The 22,408-nt window shown below is 40.3% G+C and overlaps 1 protein-coding gene across 3 annotated transcripts in view; it reads right to left on the bottom strand.

Moving 5' to 3' along the window:
• Positions 1-1,843: 1,843 nt before the first annotated feature.
• Positions 1,844-22,408, bottom strand: part of dachd (dachshund d) — an 88,961-nt gene continuing 68,396 nt past the window's right edge. For 2 of the 3 annotated variants that reach the window (XM_029530617.1, XM_029530616.1), the window contains exons 7-11: positions 11,658-11,803; positions 9,352-9,499; positions 8,592-8,735; positions 7,130-7,198; positions 1,844-3,211 (exon numbers count right to left, since the gene is read on the bottom strand). In XM_029530617.1, the coding sequence (XP_029386477.1) occupies positions 3,174-3,211; positions 7,130-7,198; positions 8,592-8,735; positions 9,352-9,499; positions 11,658-11,803 (545 nt within the window). In that variant the 3' untranslated portion in view covers positions 1,844-3,173. Of the gene's footprint in view, positions 3,212-7,129; positions 7,199-8,576; positions 8,736-9,351; positions 9,500-11,657; positions 11,804-22,408 lie in introns of all 3 variants that reach the window. The other variant, XM_029530615.1, reaches the window with a different exon arrangement.

The following is a 22,408-nucleotide window of genomic DNA, read 5'->3' as shown; positions in this document are numbered from 1 at the left end:
CACATTTGGTATTTAAAGTCTTTGTGCCTCATGGTCATATTTGTACTGAATTGAATTTATTACAAAATGTGCAGTGATATGAAACATGTAGCTGCAGGGCCTCTGCTCTCACATGCCGGTGCAGAAAAGAGGCATCAGATAGAGAAATAAACAGAATATCGGAGTAATGGCAGTGAACAGCTCATGTCTCGCAAGCTCATTGGAGGCGAGCGGAGTGAATCTTTCACCGTAGTAAGGAAAAGGAGGACCGATCGAGTCATCAAATGGATAAAGTGGGTGTGAGGTCACAGCTTCTCTTAATGCGGAGTGAGCTTAAGTCTGGAGAAAAGCTGTGACAGTTTGTGTGTGTCTAAAGTCAGCAACGACAACAACAACAACAAAAAAAAAAAACAAAAAAACATGGTTTCATGATTGATTGCCCATTGTGTTGCATTGTTCTTTCAAGGTTGATTGAAACTTCATAACCTCATTTTAAATAAAAAGAAGAAAAGCTTGAAATATTTCAGACCTTGAATTTTTACAATGCAGCATTGAATTATGCAGTAATCAGTCAATTATTCATCTCTGTGGCTGTGTTATGGCCATGCTTTAAAAAGCATGCAAAATGGGAATGGGCCAAGACTCCTGTGTCAACACATTTCACTCAGAATTGCTTACTGAAGAAATTCTTCTCTCAGTGTCAATTTTGTGTTGTTTTATGTGCGTGCTTTAAGACCTGGACCTGTTACGGCTGTTTAGAAAATTGTGTCTTTAGAGCAAAAATAAATGTCATTCAAGAATAATCAAGAGGAAATCTGTATGAGGAGTCACGATGACAGCCAATGACACATCTGAAACAAACATTTAAAAACACCATTATTTTCGATTCCCTGCAGAACTGAGTGTTATTTCAAGTTAATATGATGATGCCTGACCCCATACCATGTACAGCTGGTTAAACTGTAAGTGTTGTTTATTTTATGGTGATATATTATAAATTAGCATGATACACATGAAAGTACGCATGAAATAATTTATTTACAGTGAGCTTGGTCACACCTTCATATACACATTTTTTTTTTTTTTTTTTTTCAAGGATTAGGCTCCGCATAGGAGAAGAAAACACACATGCTCACACTCAAGTCACACACACAATAGCATCCACGCTCAATGAAAAGCAGGGTGAAACTTACACGATAGATATTGTCATCATACGATTACACATATATATATATTTTTTTTACTGCAATATAAAGGGAAGAACAATCTGTTCATTTGTTTTTCTACCTGCAATGTTTTTACGCCATACATTAATACATAGAAAAGTGTTAAAAGATTAAGGGCTGATCGTCATGGACTCAAAAAATGTAAATACTGAAAACACAACTGTGATTTGCAAAGAAAGCATCGATGCCCCAACCACCCAGATCTGATTTTTATCGCATTGTGTTAAAATGTGATATTGCACTCTCAGTGGGTGACAATCTTCGTGTTTGTGTGTCAAACGAGTGTCATGTGGCGACGTCTACCTCAAACTGCTCAGTGCTGTCATCAGAGAAGTGTGTGGAAAAGACCTCGGGCAACATAGTTTACTCACAGTTTATCATCAACATGTTAACTTTATTTGAATTTGAAATACAATGAAGAGATGATTCGAGAAGCTATATAAGTTATCAGTGACAACAGACCTAGACACTCCATTGAGAACAAAAAGAACAAACACATTGTGAACATGGGACACTCCTCTTTCTCCTCCTCCTCCTCCCCCCGACTGTAACACATAAGGTCTAAACTGTTTTCAGTTAAAGGACTGACATCAGCTCATGTCTAGAGAATATACACAGGTGTTTCAGCACCGAAATCCAAAAGTCTTTAGGGAAAGTAACAGGAAAATTATAACTCAAGAGTCTTTTTTTTTTTTTCTCACCAGGATATCATGAAACAAAGAGTGTATTTGTGGAGGTTCACCAGGGACTTGAGCAATGTAATTAAATGGCATTCAGTTTCGAAACATTGTGTCATGACGGATTGTTTTTCAAGCTGACACGTGATCATAATTAGTCTGGATATTTTTTAGTATTTTTTTTAAAAAACGGTATCGAGAGGTGCTGATTTTTTTTTTTTTTTTTGAGTGTGTCTCATGACAAATGTACAGTAAATTCCAAGAAATATTACCTCTGTTACAAAGATTACAGTACTATTGACAGCAAAAAGTCTTCATTTTTGAAAGTGAAATGTTTGATAATTATGTTTTCAAAATCATCTGGGCTTGAGTGAGTCAACCCTAGTATTTGTTCAGCACAATATAGGATTTATTAAATATCATAATTCCAGGACAAACATTTACATGCCTGCATGCTTTCTCACCAAAATGGCAGCTATAGGAAAGAATGATGGCTCAGAAATAGAACAAAACAAAACTGTAGGTTTATATAAATGGTGGTATTGTTTGCCTAATAGCTCTACTGCATACACAATACCTCTTAACGTTATATACACATACCTTATCAATCCACTTGGATTCGATAGAGTGAGTTTTCCTATCATTATCATCAGATCTTGTATATACAACAATGGTAAAAAGGAAACTTGATTGTATTGTCATCTAATTTAGAAAACATCAAAATCAAACATCAGTCTTCTCTTTTGATGAACACATGGATAGATTCACATTTTTTTTCTTCACAAGGTTCATCTCCACGTGTCATTTTTAGCTTCTCAAAATTCAATTTGAAAATACAAAACGAAACTTCAGTCGAATTTCTTTTTCGAAGCTTTCTCGCTGGCTGAGATACAGTATAAAAATCTTCAGTGCTGTGAATTTATGAGTTATTACCAACAGTGTACCACGGGTACATTTTTACTGTGCTCAATATATACGTTTATCCTTCACATTGGCCAACCCGTTAATGTGAAAACCTGCTTTATCAAACTATTTCACGTTGGCGTCTGTGATGAAAAAAAGACTTATTCTACATTCAAACACAACCTCCTCCAGCATTTGGGTGAACACAGCATTTCCATTAAACTTCTACAAGCAGCTCGACCTCTTTCCACTATTAAATCAGCCTGGATAAGGGCTCTTGAAAATCTTCATGGGTTTTCTTTTCTTTTCTTTCTCTCTCACTTTTTTTTTTTTTGTATTTTCCTTTTTATTCTGAAATTTTTATTTCCTCCAGCCCGTCGTGGCCTTATCAGTACATCACTGTGGTTTTCAGGAACAGTCTTCCATCTGCAACAGAGGATACACAAGAGCCAGGGATTAGCCAACAGCTAACATCCTGCTGACGCAAGTGTACTATTCAGGATGTGAGTGTTGATGAAACGTAACTTTGAAATGTTGCCCTCTAGTCTTTCAATTTCAGCACCCTTACTATGGATTCATAAACCGATTTAAGGATAAGATAAAGTTAGAAACCATGACAAACATGATTAAATACAGTAAAATACCTTCTTACAAACTGTAATTATATAAAATAATCATTTATAAACTACTTGGTTTAACAATCAATTGACAGTAGTTTTAATGCTGTATTTAATAGAATACAGTACATCAGACAGGACACACAAATATAATTATACTATTACATGCATATTTTATTACCAACAAAGCACACACTGTAAAAGCAGCTATGATAAGCACACTCAAGGTATCGGATGTGTGTGCTGCATGCGTTTAAGACATCTCTACTGATACGCTTGTTTGAACATATTACTGCACTGATGATGTAAAGCGCTCTCAAAGTGACATTTCCTGCATGGAAATAGTGTTTATTGAAAACAGCAGACATTCCTCTGCTGCGTTATCTCCAGACACCTCCAACCTAACGAGCTTTGTCCATTTGCAGCAAACACTCTTGTCTGAGTGTTCGCGTGAGTGAGCAGCGCTGCTCCGACACTGAGCTGGTAAAAGCATCTGTTAGGCACAGCTCAGGAGCATGTTTGACGTTTATTACCTCCACATTTCCTCTGCCGGAGAATGCTATGGTAATGCTTCTAAGAAGCTCACCTCTCTGTGGCAGTGCGCCTAAATAATTCAATGTTAAAGAGAAACGCACACAAAGACATTTAGCAACACAAGTTGTCGGACATGACGCAAGCTGCGCAGGACATCAGAGAAGACGCTCAAGTCCTGTTCTTCGGAGGGTGAATACACCTGTTACAGTCTGAGAGTGCCTCTGCTGGGTAACAAACTGAAGCATCAGGTCATTTGCTATAATTCTATCATATATTAAAAGGACATTCTCCCTCATTAAAACTTGATTTATAATCGCAGTATTTATTCCATAATCAATATTTTATCAATTAGTCCCCTTTCCCCCTGTGCTTCTTTTGTGTTGTGCAGAGAGAGGGCAGACAACAAAGGCTTGCTGTGTATGTATGTGTGTATGCATGTGTGTTGGGGAGGAGGGGTCGGGGTGTACAAACACACAGGCTAATTACCCAGCACTGCCGTGGGTCTCAAAGGCATTGCACTCTGGCTGCCTCTATTCAAGCAACAACTACTGAGTTCTGTGTAAAAGTCATTACAGCATGAATGCAGAGCTCTAAGACAAGAGAAAGCCGGAGGGGGGGGGGGGGGCGACAACTGGCTGGAGAGAGCGAAGAGTGTGTGCCGGGATACACCTTCAACAACTTCTGTGTGCACACCTTTTCACTGTGAGAGCAGATGAGACATCACACGTTCGCCTCGCAGCCTGTCTGCTCAGCGTCACAGTTGGAGCAGTTTATAGGAGTGTTAATGAAAACGAAGACGATTTGATTATTTGACGGATGGCGACACTTAATATGTTGCCAGGAGGATGTTAGATATCACAGCATTTTATTTCTAATAGGTACAATTATCATGAAAGATAAGGGATAAGTGGGCAAAGGCTTCGAATCCATTTTCCTATTAGTGCAAATGTTGAGACATCTGCTTCATATAGACGATTAGACAAACTGGTGACGTTTTGACACGCGGTTTTATGAAAGACCATCTCATTAAAATATGTTAAAACTTTAGTATTTTTATATTCAAATCGAGATGAAAAGTTCATTAAAGAGAATAAATATTTCATTAGATGCTAAATAAAACAAAGGGAATTTTTGGCTTCTCTCAGCATAAAATTCCTTTGAAAGATTAATTAATACATGTAAATTATGCAAATTATGCCCATGCAAATATTTTATGAAGACAATTAAGGGATCCATTAATTACAGTCTTTTTTGCTTCAGTGACATTCATTCATTTAATTTTAATTTCACTTTAACTGTTTTGATGTTTAATCTTGCAACAAAGAACTTTATCTCTGTGCACAGGGTCGTGTAAACTTGCCGAACACATCGAGTGGGAAGCGGCAGGGAACCAGAGAAGATACCGGGGGAAGATATTCGCATGTGCACCGTTGCCAGGCAGTACTGGCGAGGTGCAGTCCCAGTAGCTTGCCTGCCTGTGAAAAGAGCCACATTCCCTTTTGGACCTGATTCAAAACACTGTAAAAGCAATTAATAAACACAGACTGTGTTAATATCGCAGAATTAGAGAAGTGTGACAAAAGACAAATAGAAATAATTAGTTCTCTAAAATTATGCCCTCATTATTTTTCCCCCTCTCTCTCTCTCTCTCCTTTCGCCTCCCTGAGTTTGGAGTTGAGAATATACCCACACATTTCTCTCGGCTTTCATGCGAATGATAGGCTTGTTTTTTCCCCTTCTGCTTGTGTAATTTATCAACATCATTTTTTGCCATTTGAGGTTAATTATACAGCTAGGCTTGCAGAGTCGAGCAGAGGAGACATGGGTGGCAGACAAATGCTTCTCTAATTGAACAAAAACACAAAGTGCAGCCTGTTATTCAGTTTCCTCCTTCATTCCGCTCTTCAAGGCAACGATCAGAGTGATTGAGAGACCTTAAAAATGATTCCAAGAAAGGATAAAAAAAATAAAATAAAAAATAATTCTTCATTTCCTCATAAACTATACTTTCAATTCCATACAAATATACTTCAAAGAGCCAACTCTTCACATTACTGTAAAATGTTATAAATCAGAGTGGCTGAATATACTAATGCGGTATGAAATAGGGGGGCTATAATTATGTTATATCTGGAAGTTATCTTTGTATTTAAATGATGACATATAGATTTTCTTTTTTTGGACATCAAACTGTTTCTGATCCCTGCAGTGACTGAATGACATTTAATTAAGGAGGAGTCATCATTTCACTTAGTACATTTTCTTCCTTTCTTGCCCTTTCACAAAATATCAGTTCAAGTAGACTAATCAAACATTAAAGAATTAAAAGGGACCTAAACTTATTCTCGCATACAAAGATGAATATTTTCCACTTTTCATGGCAAATTACATGGAGCATTTGACCAGATAAATTGGGACCTCTTTCACTGATAAGGACGGTTCTGAGCAGATGCAGCAAAGGCGCATTAAAAGAAGACATTCGAGTAATAATGAGGATATTCAACCTCTGCTAGGTGTCTTGTATCTGGGTAAACACAGATAGCAGACAGTCTACAGAGGTTATCACGAGAGCGCCCTTCCCCAAACACATACTGCACCCCCAAGGCTAACAAACAAACAAACCATTAAAAATGTACAAGGCTTATTCATAAAATGGATTGATTTGCTCCGTTTATTACTATCAAAGGGGGGATTCCACTGTTTTTTGCGGTTTTATGACTCATTAATGCTTCCTGAGCTGTAAACAAACCACTTCTTTTATTCTTACTCTGCATCCTTATAGCTTAGTTGTACAGTTTTACTTACTGCATTGTTGCCTTTTTTCTTTCCTTTCTTTTTTAAATATATAAATATATATATATATAAAAGATCTGTTTCCTGAAGGGATCACAGCCACTAAAAGTCAAGTAGAAGAACAATATTATTTCTACAGAAAACCAATGATCTTGACCCAGTGCTGTGGCCCAGATGGTGAGCTGTATGCCTGAACAGCAGGCACAGAAACACTAATGTTCATAAACTGGAGCTGAGTGTGTGTTAGAGTGTGTGTGTGTGTGTGTGTGTGTGTGTGTGTGAGAGAGAGCGAGTGCGAGGGAGAGCGGGAAGCGGTAGGGTGGGGGGCAGAGAGAAAGAGAGCAAGAGTGAGAGCCAGAGAAAGAGAGAGAGATTTATTGTCTCATCTGAGCCCCTGTACCTTGTATTGTCCTTTCAGCATCTGTTCTTCCACTGCTGCGGTCACTCTCCATCTCAGGGGTCAGAGAGTCTGGGAGAAGAGAGGGATCACCGCCGTTAAACATCCCTGACATCCACCTATCACAACGCCGCTTTCATAGCATCGTTCATTCGAAACAAGAGGCTTAGCCTTCAAGCTATGTCTCCCCCACATGTGTGTGCTGGAGGAATTGTGCGGTTATGATCAGTGCTAAATAACAAGTTACCCAAATCCTTTGTGTTACACTTTGGAACAATTATCTGTTCAAAATGTGACAGTGCATTCAATTGTATTCTTATTATATTCAAAGTACATGTGTAGCTTGTAAAAGTTGCAAGAGGCAAAGCTGAACAGATATTAAATATTGATTGTGCCAAGAATCTGCTGTAACTGTTTGTGGCAGACTTGACCAGCACAACTAACTAACAGATCCAACTGAGATTTATTATTATTATTATTATTTTTTTTTTAAAACAGCACATTTCACTCTGTCACACTGGTGACTTTAAAGTGCTGTATAAACGAAATCGTTAAAACCTCTTCCTGTCATCTGGGGATATCCCAAAATCTACAAATCAACAAATCAAGAAAAAAACAAAAACAAAAAAACAATAACTGTGTTTAATTTCACAACCTCTGTAAATACAGTTCGTTATTTTCTAGCTGCAATTGAAGACGTTTATAAAAATGTATTACATAAACTCCACTCTGCACATGGCATGTAATGTTTGGTAAGGAACAGCGTACTCTCCACTTTAGAGCTGAGACAATTAGTGAATTAATTGATTCGTAGATTAGAAGTCAAATTAATTTCTTGGCAACTATTTTGATAACTAGTTAATTGTTTTCATGCAAATATGCCAATCATTTTTCTTCTCAAATGTTATGGGATTGGTTTTTTCTTCATCATTTTAAACAAAATATCTTCAGGTTTTGGATTCCTGGTGAGACAAACCAAGGGGCTGCGCTTACAGGGACAGCAATGAGCATTTATCTAAAACTACTTTTAGACATGGTACATACTGCACGATTAGAGAAATGATCAACAAGATAATTAGCAGATGAATCGATAATAAAAAATAATTGGTGGTTGCAGTATTTAAGCACAGGGTGAGAGAATTCATAAGAGATAAAGAGAACAGAGAGCAAATGTGCATTTCAACAGAGGGACAGTTCAATTGAGATATGCTTAATTTAATAAAAACAGGATTGTTGTAGCAATGGCTGCATATGCGAGGTGTTTAATTAGCACTGCTGATAAGATAAATCTGTTTTTGAGGGTAGAGCTATGTGAGGTTTCCTTCGGGTGATGTTTACCTCGTGAAAACATCAGTGTAAAATTTTGGATTAACACATTTGCTTTGTCTTTGTGCTCATTTCTCGACTAAAGGCCTGACAGTCTTGGAAGGTAAACGTAATGGTGTCTCACTGTGGAGCGCCTGACCGTTGAGTGAACGCATGCTGTCAGAGGGTGACGGCTGCTTCAGAGTCTGCTCAGCCTGCTCTCTCCTCTTGGATTCGTACTCCAGAGCTTCTTGGAGTTTCCTCTTGGCCTTCTTCTCCTTCTTGAGACGCTTCTGAATGATTGCTAAGATAGAGGGGAAGAGCACAGTTACAACAAATGAGCTCTGAGGCAAATTAGGGGAGACCTATTTTGAGTAGAATCTGATTATTGTAGATATTCTATTCTGGCAGGAAAAGATGATAATCACCTAATTTAAAAAATAGCATACCAAAAAGCCAACCCAATTAAACCTAAATATTTTATAATATATAAAGATCTTCCCTATAAAAGAAAATCTTGGCAAATACTGACTGCAGTTTAGCAAACTGCTAGAGGGAATTAAAGCAAATTGAAAAATTTATTGGGATGTTTTTCATGAATTTCTCTCATTAAACATAAACGGCACGGTTAGCATTGGAAGGTGATGCATTTAACATGAGATGGAGAGTGAATTTCTTCAAGTTAATGTGTATTTCCAATTATGATAACTGACTATTAGTGACAGAACTGGGGCTAAATACCTATCGATTCGAGTTAGTGTTTCAAAAAGAAACATCAAACATGTAGAAATGTGTAGACGGGAATTAAAGAACAATCTCCTCCGGTTGAAACTGCTGCGAAAACACACACATTTACCACATGCCCCCACCCCACACGGCTGACGGAGAGGACTCAGTGCCAGGTAGCCATCAGGCAGTACCTCTGTTCTTCTGTTCCATGGCGAGCTGCTTCTCCAGAGTCTCCCTGAGCTCCCTCTCTCTGAACAGCTCCATCTTCAGCTCCGTCTTCTCCAGCTGCACCTGCTTCTCCTGAGCCCGTGCATTGTCAATTGCCACTTTGAGCAGGCCCTGCACACACACACACACACACACACACGTGAATATGTACACAAAGAGATATAGAGAAAATGGGGGAGTCGGGAGCAGTGAAAGAGAGAGTGATATGGGCTATTTAAGGGTTTCAAGATGAAGTGACAGCAAACCACACTGAAAGTATGTCACAGCAGTTCTTTGTACTGCCCACAGCAGTGAAGCAGAACAGAGGGCCAAGAGCTGATGGCTGCTACAGGATTCTTTTCAGGCATGCTGCCACCTTTGCTGATGCTTTTGTTTGTTTGCTTTTGTCATTATCCTTTTCGCTGCTCCACAGCTCACACAAGATCTAATAACAGGAACGGACCAATCAGGATTGTTGGTAATAATCATTTTTTTCGATAATGAATAATGAGTGCTAATAAAAAGAGAGAGCTGGATATGTCTGACCCCTTTTGGTCAAAGCTGTAAAATACAAGTGGAAACAGCCTGAACGTGTTGGAGCTGTGGGGACCCAACCTAAAATAAGTTGGCGTGTTTTGGGAGATACAGAGGAGACAGTTCAGTGGCTTCAAATTAAACGTGAGACAAAGCAGCTCGTCGACAGGTCTCCAGTTTGAGGGTAAAAGCTTTCGCTCTCTCATTTTAACTTCTATTTTTCTGTTTCATGCTGCTCTTTGTCATTTCCACAGCTGACAACTGCAACCAGATTGGTACAAAAACAAAATATCAGTCTCTGTGGCACATTTTCAAGCTGCTCGCAGTGCAGGAATGAATAATACAAATGACAAGTATCTCATCATGTATCAATTACATTACTGCCATTTCAAATACACTCCTGAAAGCCCTAAACTGAGAGGCGCTGCGTTCTCATGTGTAAGCTGTACAGTACTGTGGCCATTTTCATTGCAATTATTCCCCATCCTCACGCAATTATATCAAATGCACTGGGCTATATCTTACTAATTGTTGATTCTTCTGACCCCAATTTATTCTAAGTTGCTTTATCTTAATTTTCTGCTTGGTTTCATTTTGTTGATTTGTATATAAATATTCAACACGAAGATCATTATCAAAAATGACTTAGCGGAGTGGTGGGAGCCTGCGATGGGTTTACTTGTGGCTTTCTAATTACCACGTCGAGCCAAAGGAGAAGCAGGACTCTGATGCCAACGGTACAAGTGCAATGAGAAGGGCAGCAGTGTGCACACATCATTACACTCAGACAGAAGACAAATACATTCATCTTTCTGACTGAGGGTGTTTGAGCTGAAGCCTTAATGACAGCCTATGAGTAGATGGGTATTGTTAAGGTATGCAGATTTATGAAGAGAGTGTATCTCTTTAGTATCTCAGAAGGAGGATGTGGATGATGAACACACTTATGACTAAAAATAGGATCATATATAGTTTCTGTCATGACAGTGACTATAGCCCAAATAATTCTGCATGGAAAGCCAAAAACTAAAGAGAAACTGTGGCTGTTTTCAATTGCCGGAATCTGTCATTAAGATTTCAGATCTAAAATAATCCACATCAGGTGAAAAGTGAGATACAATGGGTTGTTTTTTTGTTTAATTATGAAGCAAAGATTCAACGGGCTGAAAAGACAACTGCTTTGAATAGGTCCTCATGCAGTGATGAGAAAATCGATGAATTTCAAAAAAATATTAAATTTTTGGCTCTGCCACATCTATAGAGACGGTTTTCACAACAAAAATAACTTTGCCTTCTTTGGCAAGAAAACAGATCTAAAATAAATGTTGCCTTGTTGTTTTCAGATCCTTCAATAGTGCATCACAGACTTTTTTACTGGATGGATTTGGCCAGTTGTCAAGTACAACAGGGGTGAATGCTCTGAAATAAGATCGTGGCCTTTGAGCTAAGATATTTTCAAGATCAACAACAAACTTTCATGCTATTCTTGGGTAACATTTTAATGCCTTAATGGAAAGTTTACTGTTATGGGTAAGCAAACCAATGATGATTGATGACCAGACATAGTAATGTGTACAAAGCTGAAGTCGGGGCTTTATGACGCTGAAGGTGCAGCGTACAGCAGTTATTGTGTGAACCGTCAGGATGATGAAGTTGCTGCTTCTAGCAGTGCACTTTTGAGGAAGTTGTGTCAAAAACTGTTAACTCTTGTCTTGTTAGGAGGGCAGATGTCAGCTCACTGGTCAGTTGATAATACCTGTATGTTGGTGAGGAGAGTCTCTATTGACGACAGGCCATCTGGGAAGAGAAAAGGTGAGGGAAAGCCAGGAGGAAGAGCCTGTCCGGCCAATGACAACCTTTCATAACTATCTCTTGCTGTTGGGGTGCACAATGGGTTGTCTTCTGCAAAAAGAAAAAAGAAAAAAAGAGCATTGGCAGGAATCATCATTCATGAAAACTACAATTTGTGCAATGGGAAAACAAGCTAAGCAGCAGAATATGGGAGCAGCCCATGCTGACACATATTGACCCTTACTTGAATTGACAGAGTAGCAACAACTGGGTCCATATTGATCTCCAGCAGCCAATCCCTGCCCTCCTTTTTTCTTAGAAATATATAGTGAATTAGCTCTTTGGAAATTCCTTTGTATGCCTCCTCTTATGGTTTAAGTGTGGGGTTAAATAATATCAACCAGGACATAAATCCAGCTTCCCCCATTTAAGAGCTGTCATGTGGACTCCAAAATCAGAAGCAGGCCTGCAGTTCAACCCCAGAGGCTCAAGCTTCCTTTGTGTATGCATGCACGGATGTCTGTCAAACCTAAGATGACATCATACTCCATTCATCACCAGCAGAGGGGTAGGGCCCTGCCATCTGCTGTCCAGCCTCTTCACCAGGCCTCAGAGGAGGAAAGAGGAGCAGAAGAGGGAGGGAGAGAAAGCAGGAGGCAGCCCACCAGACACAGATACAGCCTGGTCAACCTAAAACAGTATGTCCAACACTGCCGTTTGTTGCCCCATCAGATCTGACACATGTTTTTGTCCGGTGAGCTTTTATCATGCCAACAAATTATAAGTGCTACCATCTTGCAGAGAGTTTATTAAACACATCCAGTGTAAAAAGGTCGCCACAGGAAGTCTGTACCATCAGCTGTTTAATTGCTAATTTAATGAAAGGGGGAAAAGTTTTATTTGTAATGTGGAACCCTGGCTGTGTTGTGCACAGCACCTCTCTGCTCTCATCCAGTATTCATATCTGTTTATGTGGCAGGCTGAATCTTGTACAAACAGCGAGTGGAGCTGAACAGCCCTGCCTCTCCCTCCCATCAATATTCACCAACGCCAGCCAAGTGCTGGGAACAGCTGGTCTTACATTAATTAGTTTAAAGTATTTATTTCACCCATCCTCAGAGCAGATTGAGCAAAAACATTGGAGATTATTTCAAGCATCTGCAAATGCCCTGGAAACATCTCTGCGCCAAAAGTCGAGTGTTAGGATTCACAGTTTAGGTTTGTAATTTGGAGAACGTTTTTTTTTTTCCCCCTCTCTCTCTCTCTCTCTCTCTCTCTCTGAGAAGGAAAGATGGTGAAATATGCACCGCTGGTCCGTGGAGAGAGTAAACAACCTTTCTCCTTTTTCAGATGGAGTTCACTCCTGTTGATTAATTAGAATGGATGGTTGCCTAATGGATTAAAATTTGTTTATAATTTGACTTCATAAAAATAATGAATTGCCTACTTTTAAGAAGCCACTCCTGTGGTAATTTGTTTTGTTTGGTGCAGTCCTGTCTGTATTTTGAGGTGGGCGTCTAGGTTGAGATATAAAACGCACTCTCCTTATACAGTGGCATAACATGAAAGTCCCATTTTATCTCAATAAAATAACTAATCAAAGATCAAAAGCATTACAGTTGGCTCCAGCTCAGTTTGATATAGATGTATTGCATGCATTATATGCATGCATCACCCACCTCCAATAAAATCACCATAACAACTAGAGACGTTAGTAGACCTCGGGGAAAGGTCTGCTGTTGTAGCTTTGTAATTGATTTGTACTGTAGGCACTTTGTCCCTTATTTAGTGTTGGCATTAATCATAAATCATTGCTTTAACAAACTCCGGCTTCCCACTCAGCAGGCCTTCCCTCCAACACAATGTTGGATCACACAGAATATTTGATGGCTTTGTTGCAGAGGAAACAACCTGTCATGCTCTGGGAAAAGCAAACATCGTGTTTTGTTCGACAGACTCCAACTACCATACAGCACCACTTGTCAGATAACATTTCCACCAGGAGCTTTGCATAAATAGCAGCATTTTCAAAAAAAAAAAAAAAAAAAACGAGAGAGAAAAGCGAAGCTAATAAGTGACTAATTCAATCAATATAATCAAAAGTGGCTTAATGAAACTCAAATGTAAATTCAAGCAAACATGATCAAGATCTGTAGTTTCTTTGCTTCTAATGTTATCACCCCCCCCCCCCCCCCCCCCCCCTTTTTTTTTTCTCCCCGTGCCTGGCTGCAAATGCTGGCATGTGTTTGCATGTTTATTTCTCACCATCGCTCCAGAATCATTGACTTCAACTTAATTACAGCGACAGGCGTTGGAGTGATGGGGGCCGATGGAATGGAGTACTCTGTTTCCAGGTGATATTTCTCCACTAGCAAGGCTGCCAACAGCAGCTGTGACAGCCTCTTGTGCTTACCGTACGGTAAAGGTACAGTTAAGGCCCCGGCTATGAAATACTGTGTGGAAAAACACTCGCAGGTCACCCCTGTCACAAATAACATTTCATGCACAACTGTTTCGGTGGATAATAGGAGCCACAAATAAAAATGGGACGCTGTAAATACAATGCATTCTGAATGAAATGCCATAATTTAAAACAACGCCCCCCCTCCTCTCTCCATCCTCCTCCTCCACCTTGCTCTCAATAGCTGCAGAGGGAGTCCTTGACAGTGTGCTAGCAATGATGAATCACCTATCCAGTTAATTTTCTCACTCCTCATGTGTTGTGCTGCTAAAACAGGGGCCCAGGAATTGACTTGACAAACTATGAATGTAAAAAATATCACTTGGAGGGATCTGGGCTTATCTCCAATTTACATGTTATTAGATTTGTGTTGCAAGCGGCACTTGGACCTCGCAAAGCTGAGGCAAAAAAGATGGGGCACATGATAACCGGAGATAAAACATGTCTAAAACCCACTTGAAAGCCTTTGAAATATTTGATGGAAAGTTGCAGCGAGTGGAGAGAAGCAGAGGAAACTGGCCTGATTTAAAATGTGACAGACACACATTGCAATCTGTGGTAAATCTAGAAGAAACCTTGGGAAATTTAGCTGCAATCTCTGGATAAATAGCTGTAATTGACCTTGGGAGTTGAAAATGTGCCATATGTTTCTGGTTCCTGTGTTTGAAACTGGGTCCCTCAGGACATTTCAGCAGAGTCCTCACATGAAGGCAGTGTGAGTCTGGGAAGAGGAGGATACAGAAAGACACACAAAAAGAGAGAAGCAAAGAGAGAAAGGGGATGAGAAAGATGCCATGAATGAGAGATAGATGGTTGAAGACGGAAGATAGATGGACAAATAGGTGAGGGAGAATCTGAGGTAGAAGAGGCTGCAATACAATTGGGTGTGTGGAGAATGAAAGACTGACGTAGAGGAAAAGTGAGAGGAGAGTGGGGGGGGGGGGTTGGGGGGGCAGCAGAGGTACATTTGGCCGGCCAGTCAGTGTGATATATTGACAGGTGAAGCCTTTGTCCTTGCAAACCGGTGTTCCTCCCAGCAGGAGAACTGAATGCTAAACCTGGAGGTTGTCAGCACAGCCAACACAAAGCAAGGCGCTGCTTTTTCACTGCACAATTACATTTGATTTGACCTGCCAGTGCTGCAAAGAAACCAGCCTCCTTCAAATGGAGTGCTTATGACCTCTCGGACAGCCATTAGCAGCTAACACAGCATTATTCCACCTGCACTTAAAGCGCTGGATTTGGAAAATCTTGTCAAAGGAAATATCTGTCTTCTGGTACAAATGCAGCGATGCAGAGCTGGGCAAAAAAAGTAGCTGCATGCAATTTGAGCACTTAAAAAAAAAACATGGGCCTGGCTTATCTTGCAAATGATGTCTGTACTCTGAGGGGTCTTTCAGGCAAAATAAATTCAGCTTTAACTGCCAGATAGGTTTAAAAAGGTACAACATTATGTCACAGGCTGCGTATATTATTTCATGCCTCTTTAAATTGTGATCCCATCACAGTTTTAAAAGCAGCTTTTCACATCTTAACAAAGACTGAAAGGATTCACAATCCCTGGACAGAAAAATTGTACACGGTGGTATATAATTTGACTGCTGGAGGGTAAGATTGACTTCTAGGCATTGCTTGTACTTTGCTTTGAGGAAAAAAGCAAGAAGGGGAACCTGCAGGAGACACAGTGAGAATGCGTGTGATGATCCATACAAGACAAATTCCTTTAGAGTGACTATCACTTACATATGTTGCACATATGTGTGTGTAATGTAGTGTATACACTGCGAGGCAAGAGAAAACACACATGCATGCACGTACGCGAACACAAAACCTGCAAACACATACACACACACTACGACACATACACAACACACACACACTAATGTGCCCTCATCACATTTAAGCTAATTTCCTTTTCATCACGGAGAGAGGAAAATGAGTGTTTGCCCCATCCCTGCTGGGGGACAAAGTCAAGAGCCCCGGTCGGTTTGGGCTAGATTAACAGGTAACATTTGGCTCCCACTCTCTTATCACAGCATGAAAATCAAACCGCGTGTTTTCCTCTATCGCTCTCTCTTTCTCCCCTCCCTAATGTTCCCTTCACTTAGAGATGAAATCGCTTGCTGCACAAACCCATTTGGAGAGAGGAGAGAAGGTGAGCGGGATAATCAGGCTGGCCACTGGGCCGTGTTTCCTAAATGCTCTCCAAAACATTACTGTGCACAGGCATAAAATTAGCGCCGGGACCTTAAAATGTTGACATTTAGCATGACTTTTTGGAGAGTGACACCCTCATATTTTCTTGTAGGATATCATTAAATTTCAACTGCCCTATGGCTGTGCATTTCCATTAATAACCAATTCAGTGTGTCACTTCTCTCTCTCTCTCGCACCCTCTCTCTCTTGCCACCTTTTTAAAGTAATGAGTCCATTGCTTTGCCTTAATAAATTGAATCGTATTCTCAAGGCCATATGAAGATAGAGCCACAGATGGACAGGCTGCATGGAGGAAATAACCATAAATCCTTTACTGTCAGAGAGGCGGTCTGAGGTGACAAAAGAAGACAATTGCGATGCTCAATTGGGATCACACTGAGATTACAAAAGACACAGTGAAAGGTTGATTTTCTCTGTTAAAACTGTCTATTCTGTGCATAAATATAATTTTTTTCATTGCTTTCATCGCTGAGAAAATGCCTGCTAATGATTAAATGTATAAAGACTTAATCATGCATGAAGATTAAAATCCTGACTGATGATTGTCCATAATATTCCGCAGTTGACGTTATGTAGAAAGCTACCGAGAGCAGAGGAAATTATGAACTACAAATTGTGCTTTTGGAGCACAGATTACAATATTAGGGTGCAAACCGTTAAAACAGATTTCATCATTTGTTGATCTGCAAGCTGGAAAAAGGAGGGAGGAAGAGACAGACGGAGAGAGAGAAAGAGATATGGAAAAAGAGAGAGCAAGAGGCAAGGGAGTAGAATCCGTGTTGACTTCCATTCAGGAGGAAGATATCTTGTCTTTTTATGCGGCCCATGTCATATTTATTGCATAAAGGTCAGAGTGTTCATTTGTTCAAAGTCAGCGTTTTCCCTCTCTCCTCTCCTCCATGTAATAAATGCAGGGGCTATGTCATTATCGGACCTCTGAGGATTACAGGCTTGGCTGACTGTGATGACTGCATAAAAGCACACAGGACTTTTGTTTCTGCCAGCGCACACCTTCAAATGAGCTCTTAAAGCGAACAGTAGTGGAGACAAAATGGCATTTTGTAGAGCGACGATCACAGTTAGAGCGGTCGAAACCGAGTGGGGCAAGGTGGTTGGAGGTGAGAGATCAAAGCGCTAAATCCATGACCTTCGTTTTTAGATAAACCAGGAGAGTAAGGCTCAGGTAAAAGGGCAGGCTAAAAAATATTTGTGGCTCAAAAAAGCAAGTGACAGCCACCCTCTCTTGAAAAGATTTCTGTGGCTCACCTATTGACTATGAGTCCAAGCTCTCCAGAAGTTAATAGTTGGAGAAGGACATTATAGTGAGGCACTTTGAAGGTGTTTAGTTAGTCTTTGCATATTGACTTCTGTTGACCAGGTCCATTTATTGACAGAGGAATCCCAGAGATTAAATTGGCCTCAAGTATTGATTGGGTATTTTGCCTGAATCATTCCCATTTCAGAAGGGGATCATTTGTACTGTATACCCCACTAATCTCTTTGACCCACTAATCATCAAGCCATTTATTTCTCACTCTTTGTTTAGTTCTCCTTTGTTTAGCATTTATTAATTCATTAGAGCAAGTTCTCATGCAGCTTAACTTAACAGTGACTGGGGAGTCCTGTTTCCACCCGATAGCAATGTGCATTGCAGTAAAATATGCCACCAAATATGCACCCAACATCACAATACACCCGCCAATTACATATTGATAATTAAGCATTCAAACAAACAAACAGAGAGGAAATCCCCCCGTAATCACCAGGTTTTAATGGAACAAGTATTAGCTTGGTGTGGTTGGCCAGATAGCCTTCTGTTAGATCAGAGTGTTGCTGGGTTTGGCGGGGGGGCGTGAGGAGGGGGTTGCAGGGAGGCACATTGGTGTCATTGCCTGGCATTGCAATCCTACGGGGAGAGGCTCTGCTGTTCTGCGACTGCCGAACGAGACGTTGACGATGGCTGGCGCTAATCCAGACTGGATATACTGAGCTGCTTTTAAAGGAAGATGAAAGAACAAAAGAGGAAATGGGAAATGTAAACTTTAAAAGGTCTGGCTTAGGAGCACTTGCTCCATGGCTGTCTGGTGTGGAAGCTCAAAAATGGATGCAAATCCATTAGCGGTCCTGGTTTCACAGTTATAAAAATACTTAAGGGGCTTTAATAGGAGCGACGTGTTAAACGTGTGGAAATCTGTTTTGATAACATTATTCATAACACTGGCTTTGCACTGTGTGAATTAATAACACTTCATTTACAGACGGAAGAAAGCTGGCATGGTATTTCCAGTTAAAGAGATTAATTTTTAAACACCTAATTGACAAGCTGGGGTTAGGCAGGATAAGCAACAGACTATAAGGCTGCAGCTGCAAAGTCAAGGTGACTGGAATACTCAGAGAAAGGCTTTCAAAAAGCAGAATAGAGAGAAGAGAGGGAGGGAGTGAAGAGAATTAGTCCTCAAGCACTTTTCCCTCCGCCCCCTATTCTTCCTCTCTTTATTAGGAATGATTTACTTTCTCAGTGAAAGGATATAAAAGCTCAAGTATAGCAGCGTAATTATCGCAGAGTGAAAATTTAAAGGTTTGACTCACAATGTCCTCAAGTCAGCGAGCAGACTGCCAGACGATAAGAGTGACTGTGTTCAACACTCGGCATCCAATTGGTTGTGTTTTATGGGCTTTGCCAAGGAAGAGCACACAAACAACACTCAGCTCTGCAAGTCTGTAAACATGATGGACTGTGGCAAACTACCAGGGCTGGTGTTTACCTTGGCAGAGCCTGGCCCTGGCATGTTGGTAGCATCACTTAATTACTGTTTACATGTAAATATTAAATTATACAAACAACCGCACAGAATGTCTCCAAAAGTACAGAAATACACACTCAGGGTCAACCTTATCTGTCTGCAACAGTTGCCACTGCGAAGATATGAATTGTTTTGAATCACAAATTTTCTGCATTGTACATAATCTTCATAATTGTTTAATGCTGTTGTCCAAGGGCGTTCGGGTAAATATGCTCCCGTAATCTGCATAATAGCAGATGCTCAGATATGTAAAGCACACCTTGTGTTCTCGGGGAGGGAAAATAAAAAAAAAAAAGAGAGGGAAAAAAAAAAGGGAAGGTTATTGTTCAAAACAGTTTTATCAGGATTAAGGACTGTGATCATTAATGTCTCCAGTCAAGACCAATAGATGATTGCTTTGATTACAGACCTGTTTCCTGACAGTCCAGAGCAGCACATGTGGAGGAGTACCGGTGCCTACTGTGCATCTCTGGTATGGCTGAGTAAAGCACTTGTTCATTTGCAGTGAAGGGTAACATGAAACAGGCCTCAGCCTCCTGATGGACAGGGAGATTTCACCTTCGCCAGTGAATGATAATGCATTATTAAATTTGCCTCTCTGCTCACTAGATACACTTAGCTGACCACAGCATATTTATCTCCCCATCCGAGGCTCACGTCTTGGCAGGAGAAAGCATTCTGTCACTTTTGAGGCATTTCAAAGATTAAAAAGAACCTCTCTCTTTTCAACGTCCCTAAAAGCATCCCCCCTTTTCAGTGAAATGTGATTAGCAGGAGATGGTGTCACGCAATGGAACATTCATGAGGGGGAGAACAAATATCCAAATGAACTCCCATGTCCTCGAGGAATAGCCCCTCTCTGCACCATCAGCAATCTCGCTCACATGGGCTGGGGAAATTTGATTGATCCTCTATTGAATTATTTTTTTGCACTCTTTCATTTCAACAGGACGCACTGACAAGTTGTTTGATCATAAAGCATTATTGTCTGCCAAGTCACATTTCAGGGTTGTGATGGCTAATGATCTTGCCTCCTGACTTAGGGAAAGTCAGGTAGTCAGCATGTGTTTGAAGCTTACAACGCCAAGGACATGGAGAGGACTGAACAAAACACTATGCATTAAAGTCAGAAAGATGAAGAGAAGGAGCTTACATGGAACATATCGAACTTTTAATGATACTATACGCAGATACCATCAATGTCAGTGAAATATTTACAGCGCAGAGAGAGCACAAACCTGATGCTGAAACTTTTGCCTGACCCAAAGTCCCCTAACTTCCTTTTTATCATTGCAAATGCTTATGCACAGAAGGAACAGAACAAAGACTACAAAGGCTAAAAATCACTTTTTTGTCTTTTTCATCTTTTTTCAAACTATATCCCCTCTCTGTAGACGAGCCCAACAGCGTCCACAGGCCCTTGCACAAAGCAGCTGTATGATAATAGAGTGTGACACTGGTACCTGCTCCACATCTTCACTCAGACTGTGAATGACACACACACTGCCCAAGCCATAAACCAATCAACTGGACATCTATGCTGCATCCCGGCAAAGGAAAGGCGTGGCAAGTCGTTTTTGTCCATTGTGGTCACACTGGTGCTCGATGCATCTGCGATTGCTCGGTTGATAGCAGGTACGAAAGGAAGCACCTCTAGGTGACATAATACACCACAAGCTTCCATTTGTGCTTCGGAGGACATTATGAGTGCATCTCCTGTTGTGTCAACAAGGATATATAACATTTACCAGGGAAGTGCCGATATCATATTACCGGTGATTCGCCTGCTTTTAAAATATGGTTTACAGAATCACTTTACGAACTGTAGTTGCCCCTGACTCTGCTGTCAGGCGTTTCAGCTCAGCGTAAAAGAGATGTGCCATGCTTAACTGCAGCAGGAAGGCTGAGGCAAAGTGGCAAAATTTGTTGTTGGCCAAATGCTTGCAAACTGCCACATGGTATTTAAAGAAACTCTTACACTTCAACGTACATGCATATGGCTTGAGTTTCAAACACCTCTTCCCCAAGGAACTAAAATGATGTCAAGTGTTTGATGTCCAAAGTGAGTTTACAGCCAAAGGCTTCCGTACCTTTCAAATTTCCCCTTGTTTGTCAGCTACCTGCTGTTTCACGAGACAGAGGCTTGTCGGAAGCTATTGCCACAGACTTTCTGTTTGAAGCAATTCAATTAGTCACATGTGAGATAACACTTAGCTTTCTACTCGCCTTTTTACTCACACATCATCTAATATCCCCTTTTTCGCCGGCAAAATTTGGACAAAAAATAATCAAGTTCAAACAAAAACACCCACCCCCTCCCAAAAAAAAATACTACCATCTGGTTCCTCTGCACTGGGTGACACAACTTTGGAAATGGTCTTTTTTAGATGACAACAAACAGCCTTTGTCCTTCATCACTGGATGACATGAAAAAGATGAGACATGTTCATAGGATATGAGTGATGTGACATTATAGTGGCTGTCTCTGAGGTGTCTGGCGATTTAAATAGCCTCCATATGAGCCAGGGCACTGCATTATTCTCTGCACCTCCTGTGTGCTCTTCTAAGAGTGCATTGCAAGAGATTAATTTAATGCTCTGCCAGGATCATAAAGATCAAACAAGTGGAGAGATATCATTAAACCATTGGAATGTTATCTCATTTATCTAAACAAACTGATGCGATGAACAAGCCTAATTAAAAAGCTAACCATAAACAAAGCTTCGGATGGTGAGGCCTCTCCCCTCTTTAACAATGGAGCACATTCATTTTATTAATCTAATGCATCATGTATCATATCATTACAGTTCAATATATCTATCATTAATTTTATTCCCTTCACTTAAAGCTTTTATTGGAATTACTTTGGTTATTAGTTGGTTCTAATGTATTGGTTACCTCTGAATCTGGCTAGTACAATCTCTCTTATCTCGCTGCATAAACCTGTGCATGTTATTCAAATTGCCTCATTTATTATGATAGCTTCCTCATGTAAATTGTGCTGACTGCTCGCCCTTGCACAGTCCTCATTAGACTAATGAAAACCTTCAAACGAAAAAACTAAACAACCTGCCAAATAAAGGTCTGGGGTTATTATGAAAATTACAACTGTGGGAGCCGGGAGAAGCTCTCTTCATTAATTCATGCTCAGCAAATTGGTAACTAATTTAGTTGCACTCCTCTGCATTAATGGGTTATTTTATAAAAATGTTTTCCACAGCCTGAGACCTCTGG

This window comes from Echeneis naucrates, chromosome 21 (assembly GCF_900963305.1).
Source record: "Echeneis naucrates chromosome 21, fEcheNa1.1, whole genome shotgun sequence".
NCBI lineage: Eukaryota > Metazoa > Chordata > Actinopteri > Carangiformes > Echeneidae > Echeneis > Echeneis naucrates.
The sequence above is the reverse complement of the archived record's forward strand: the minus strand, read 5'-3'. Positions and strand labels throughout refer to the sequence as shown.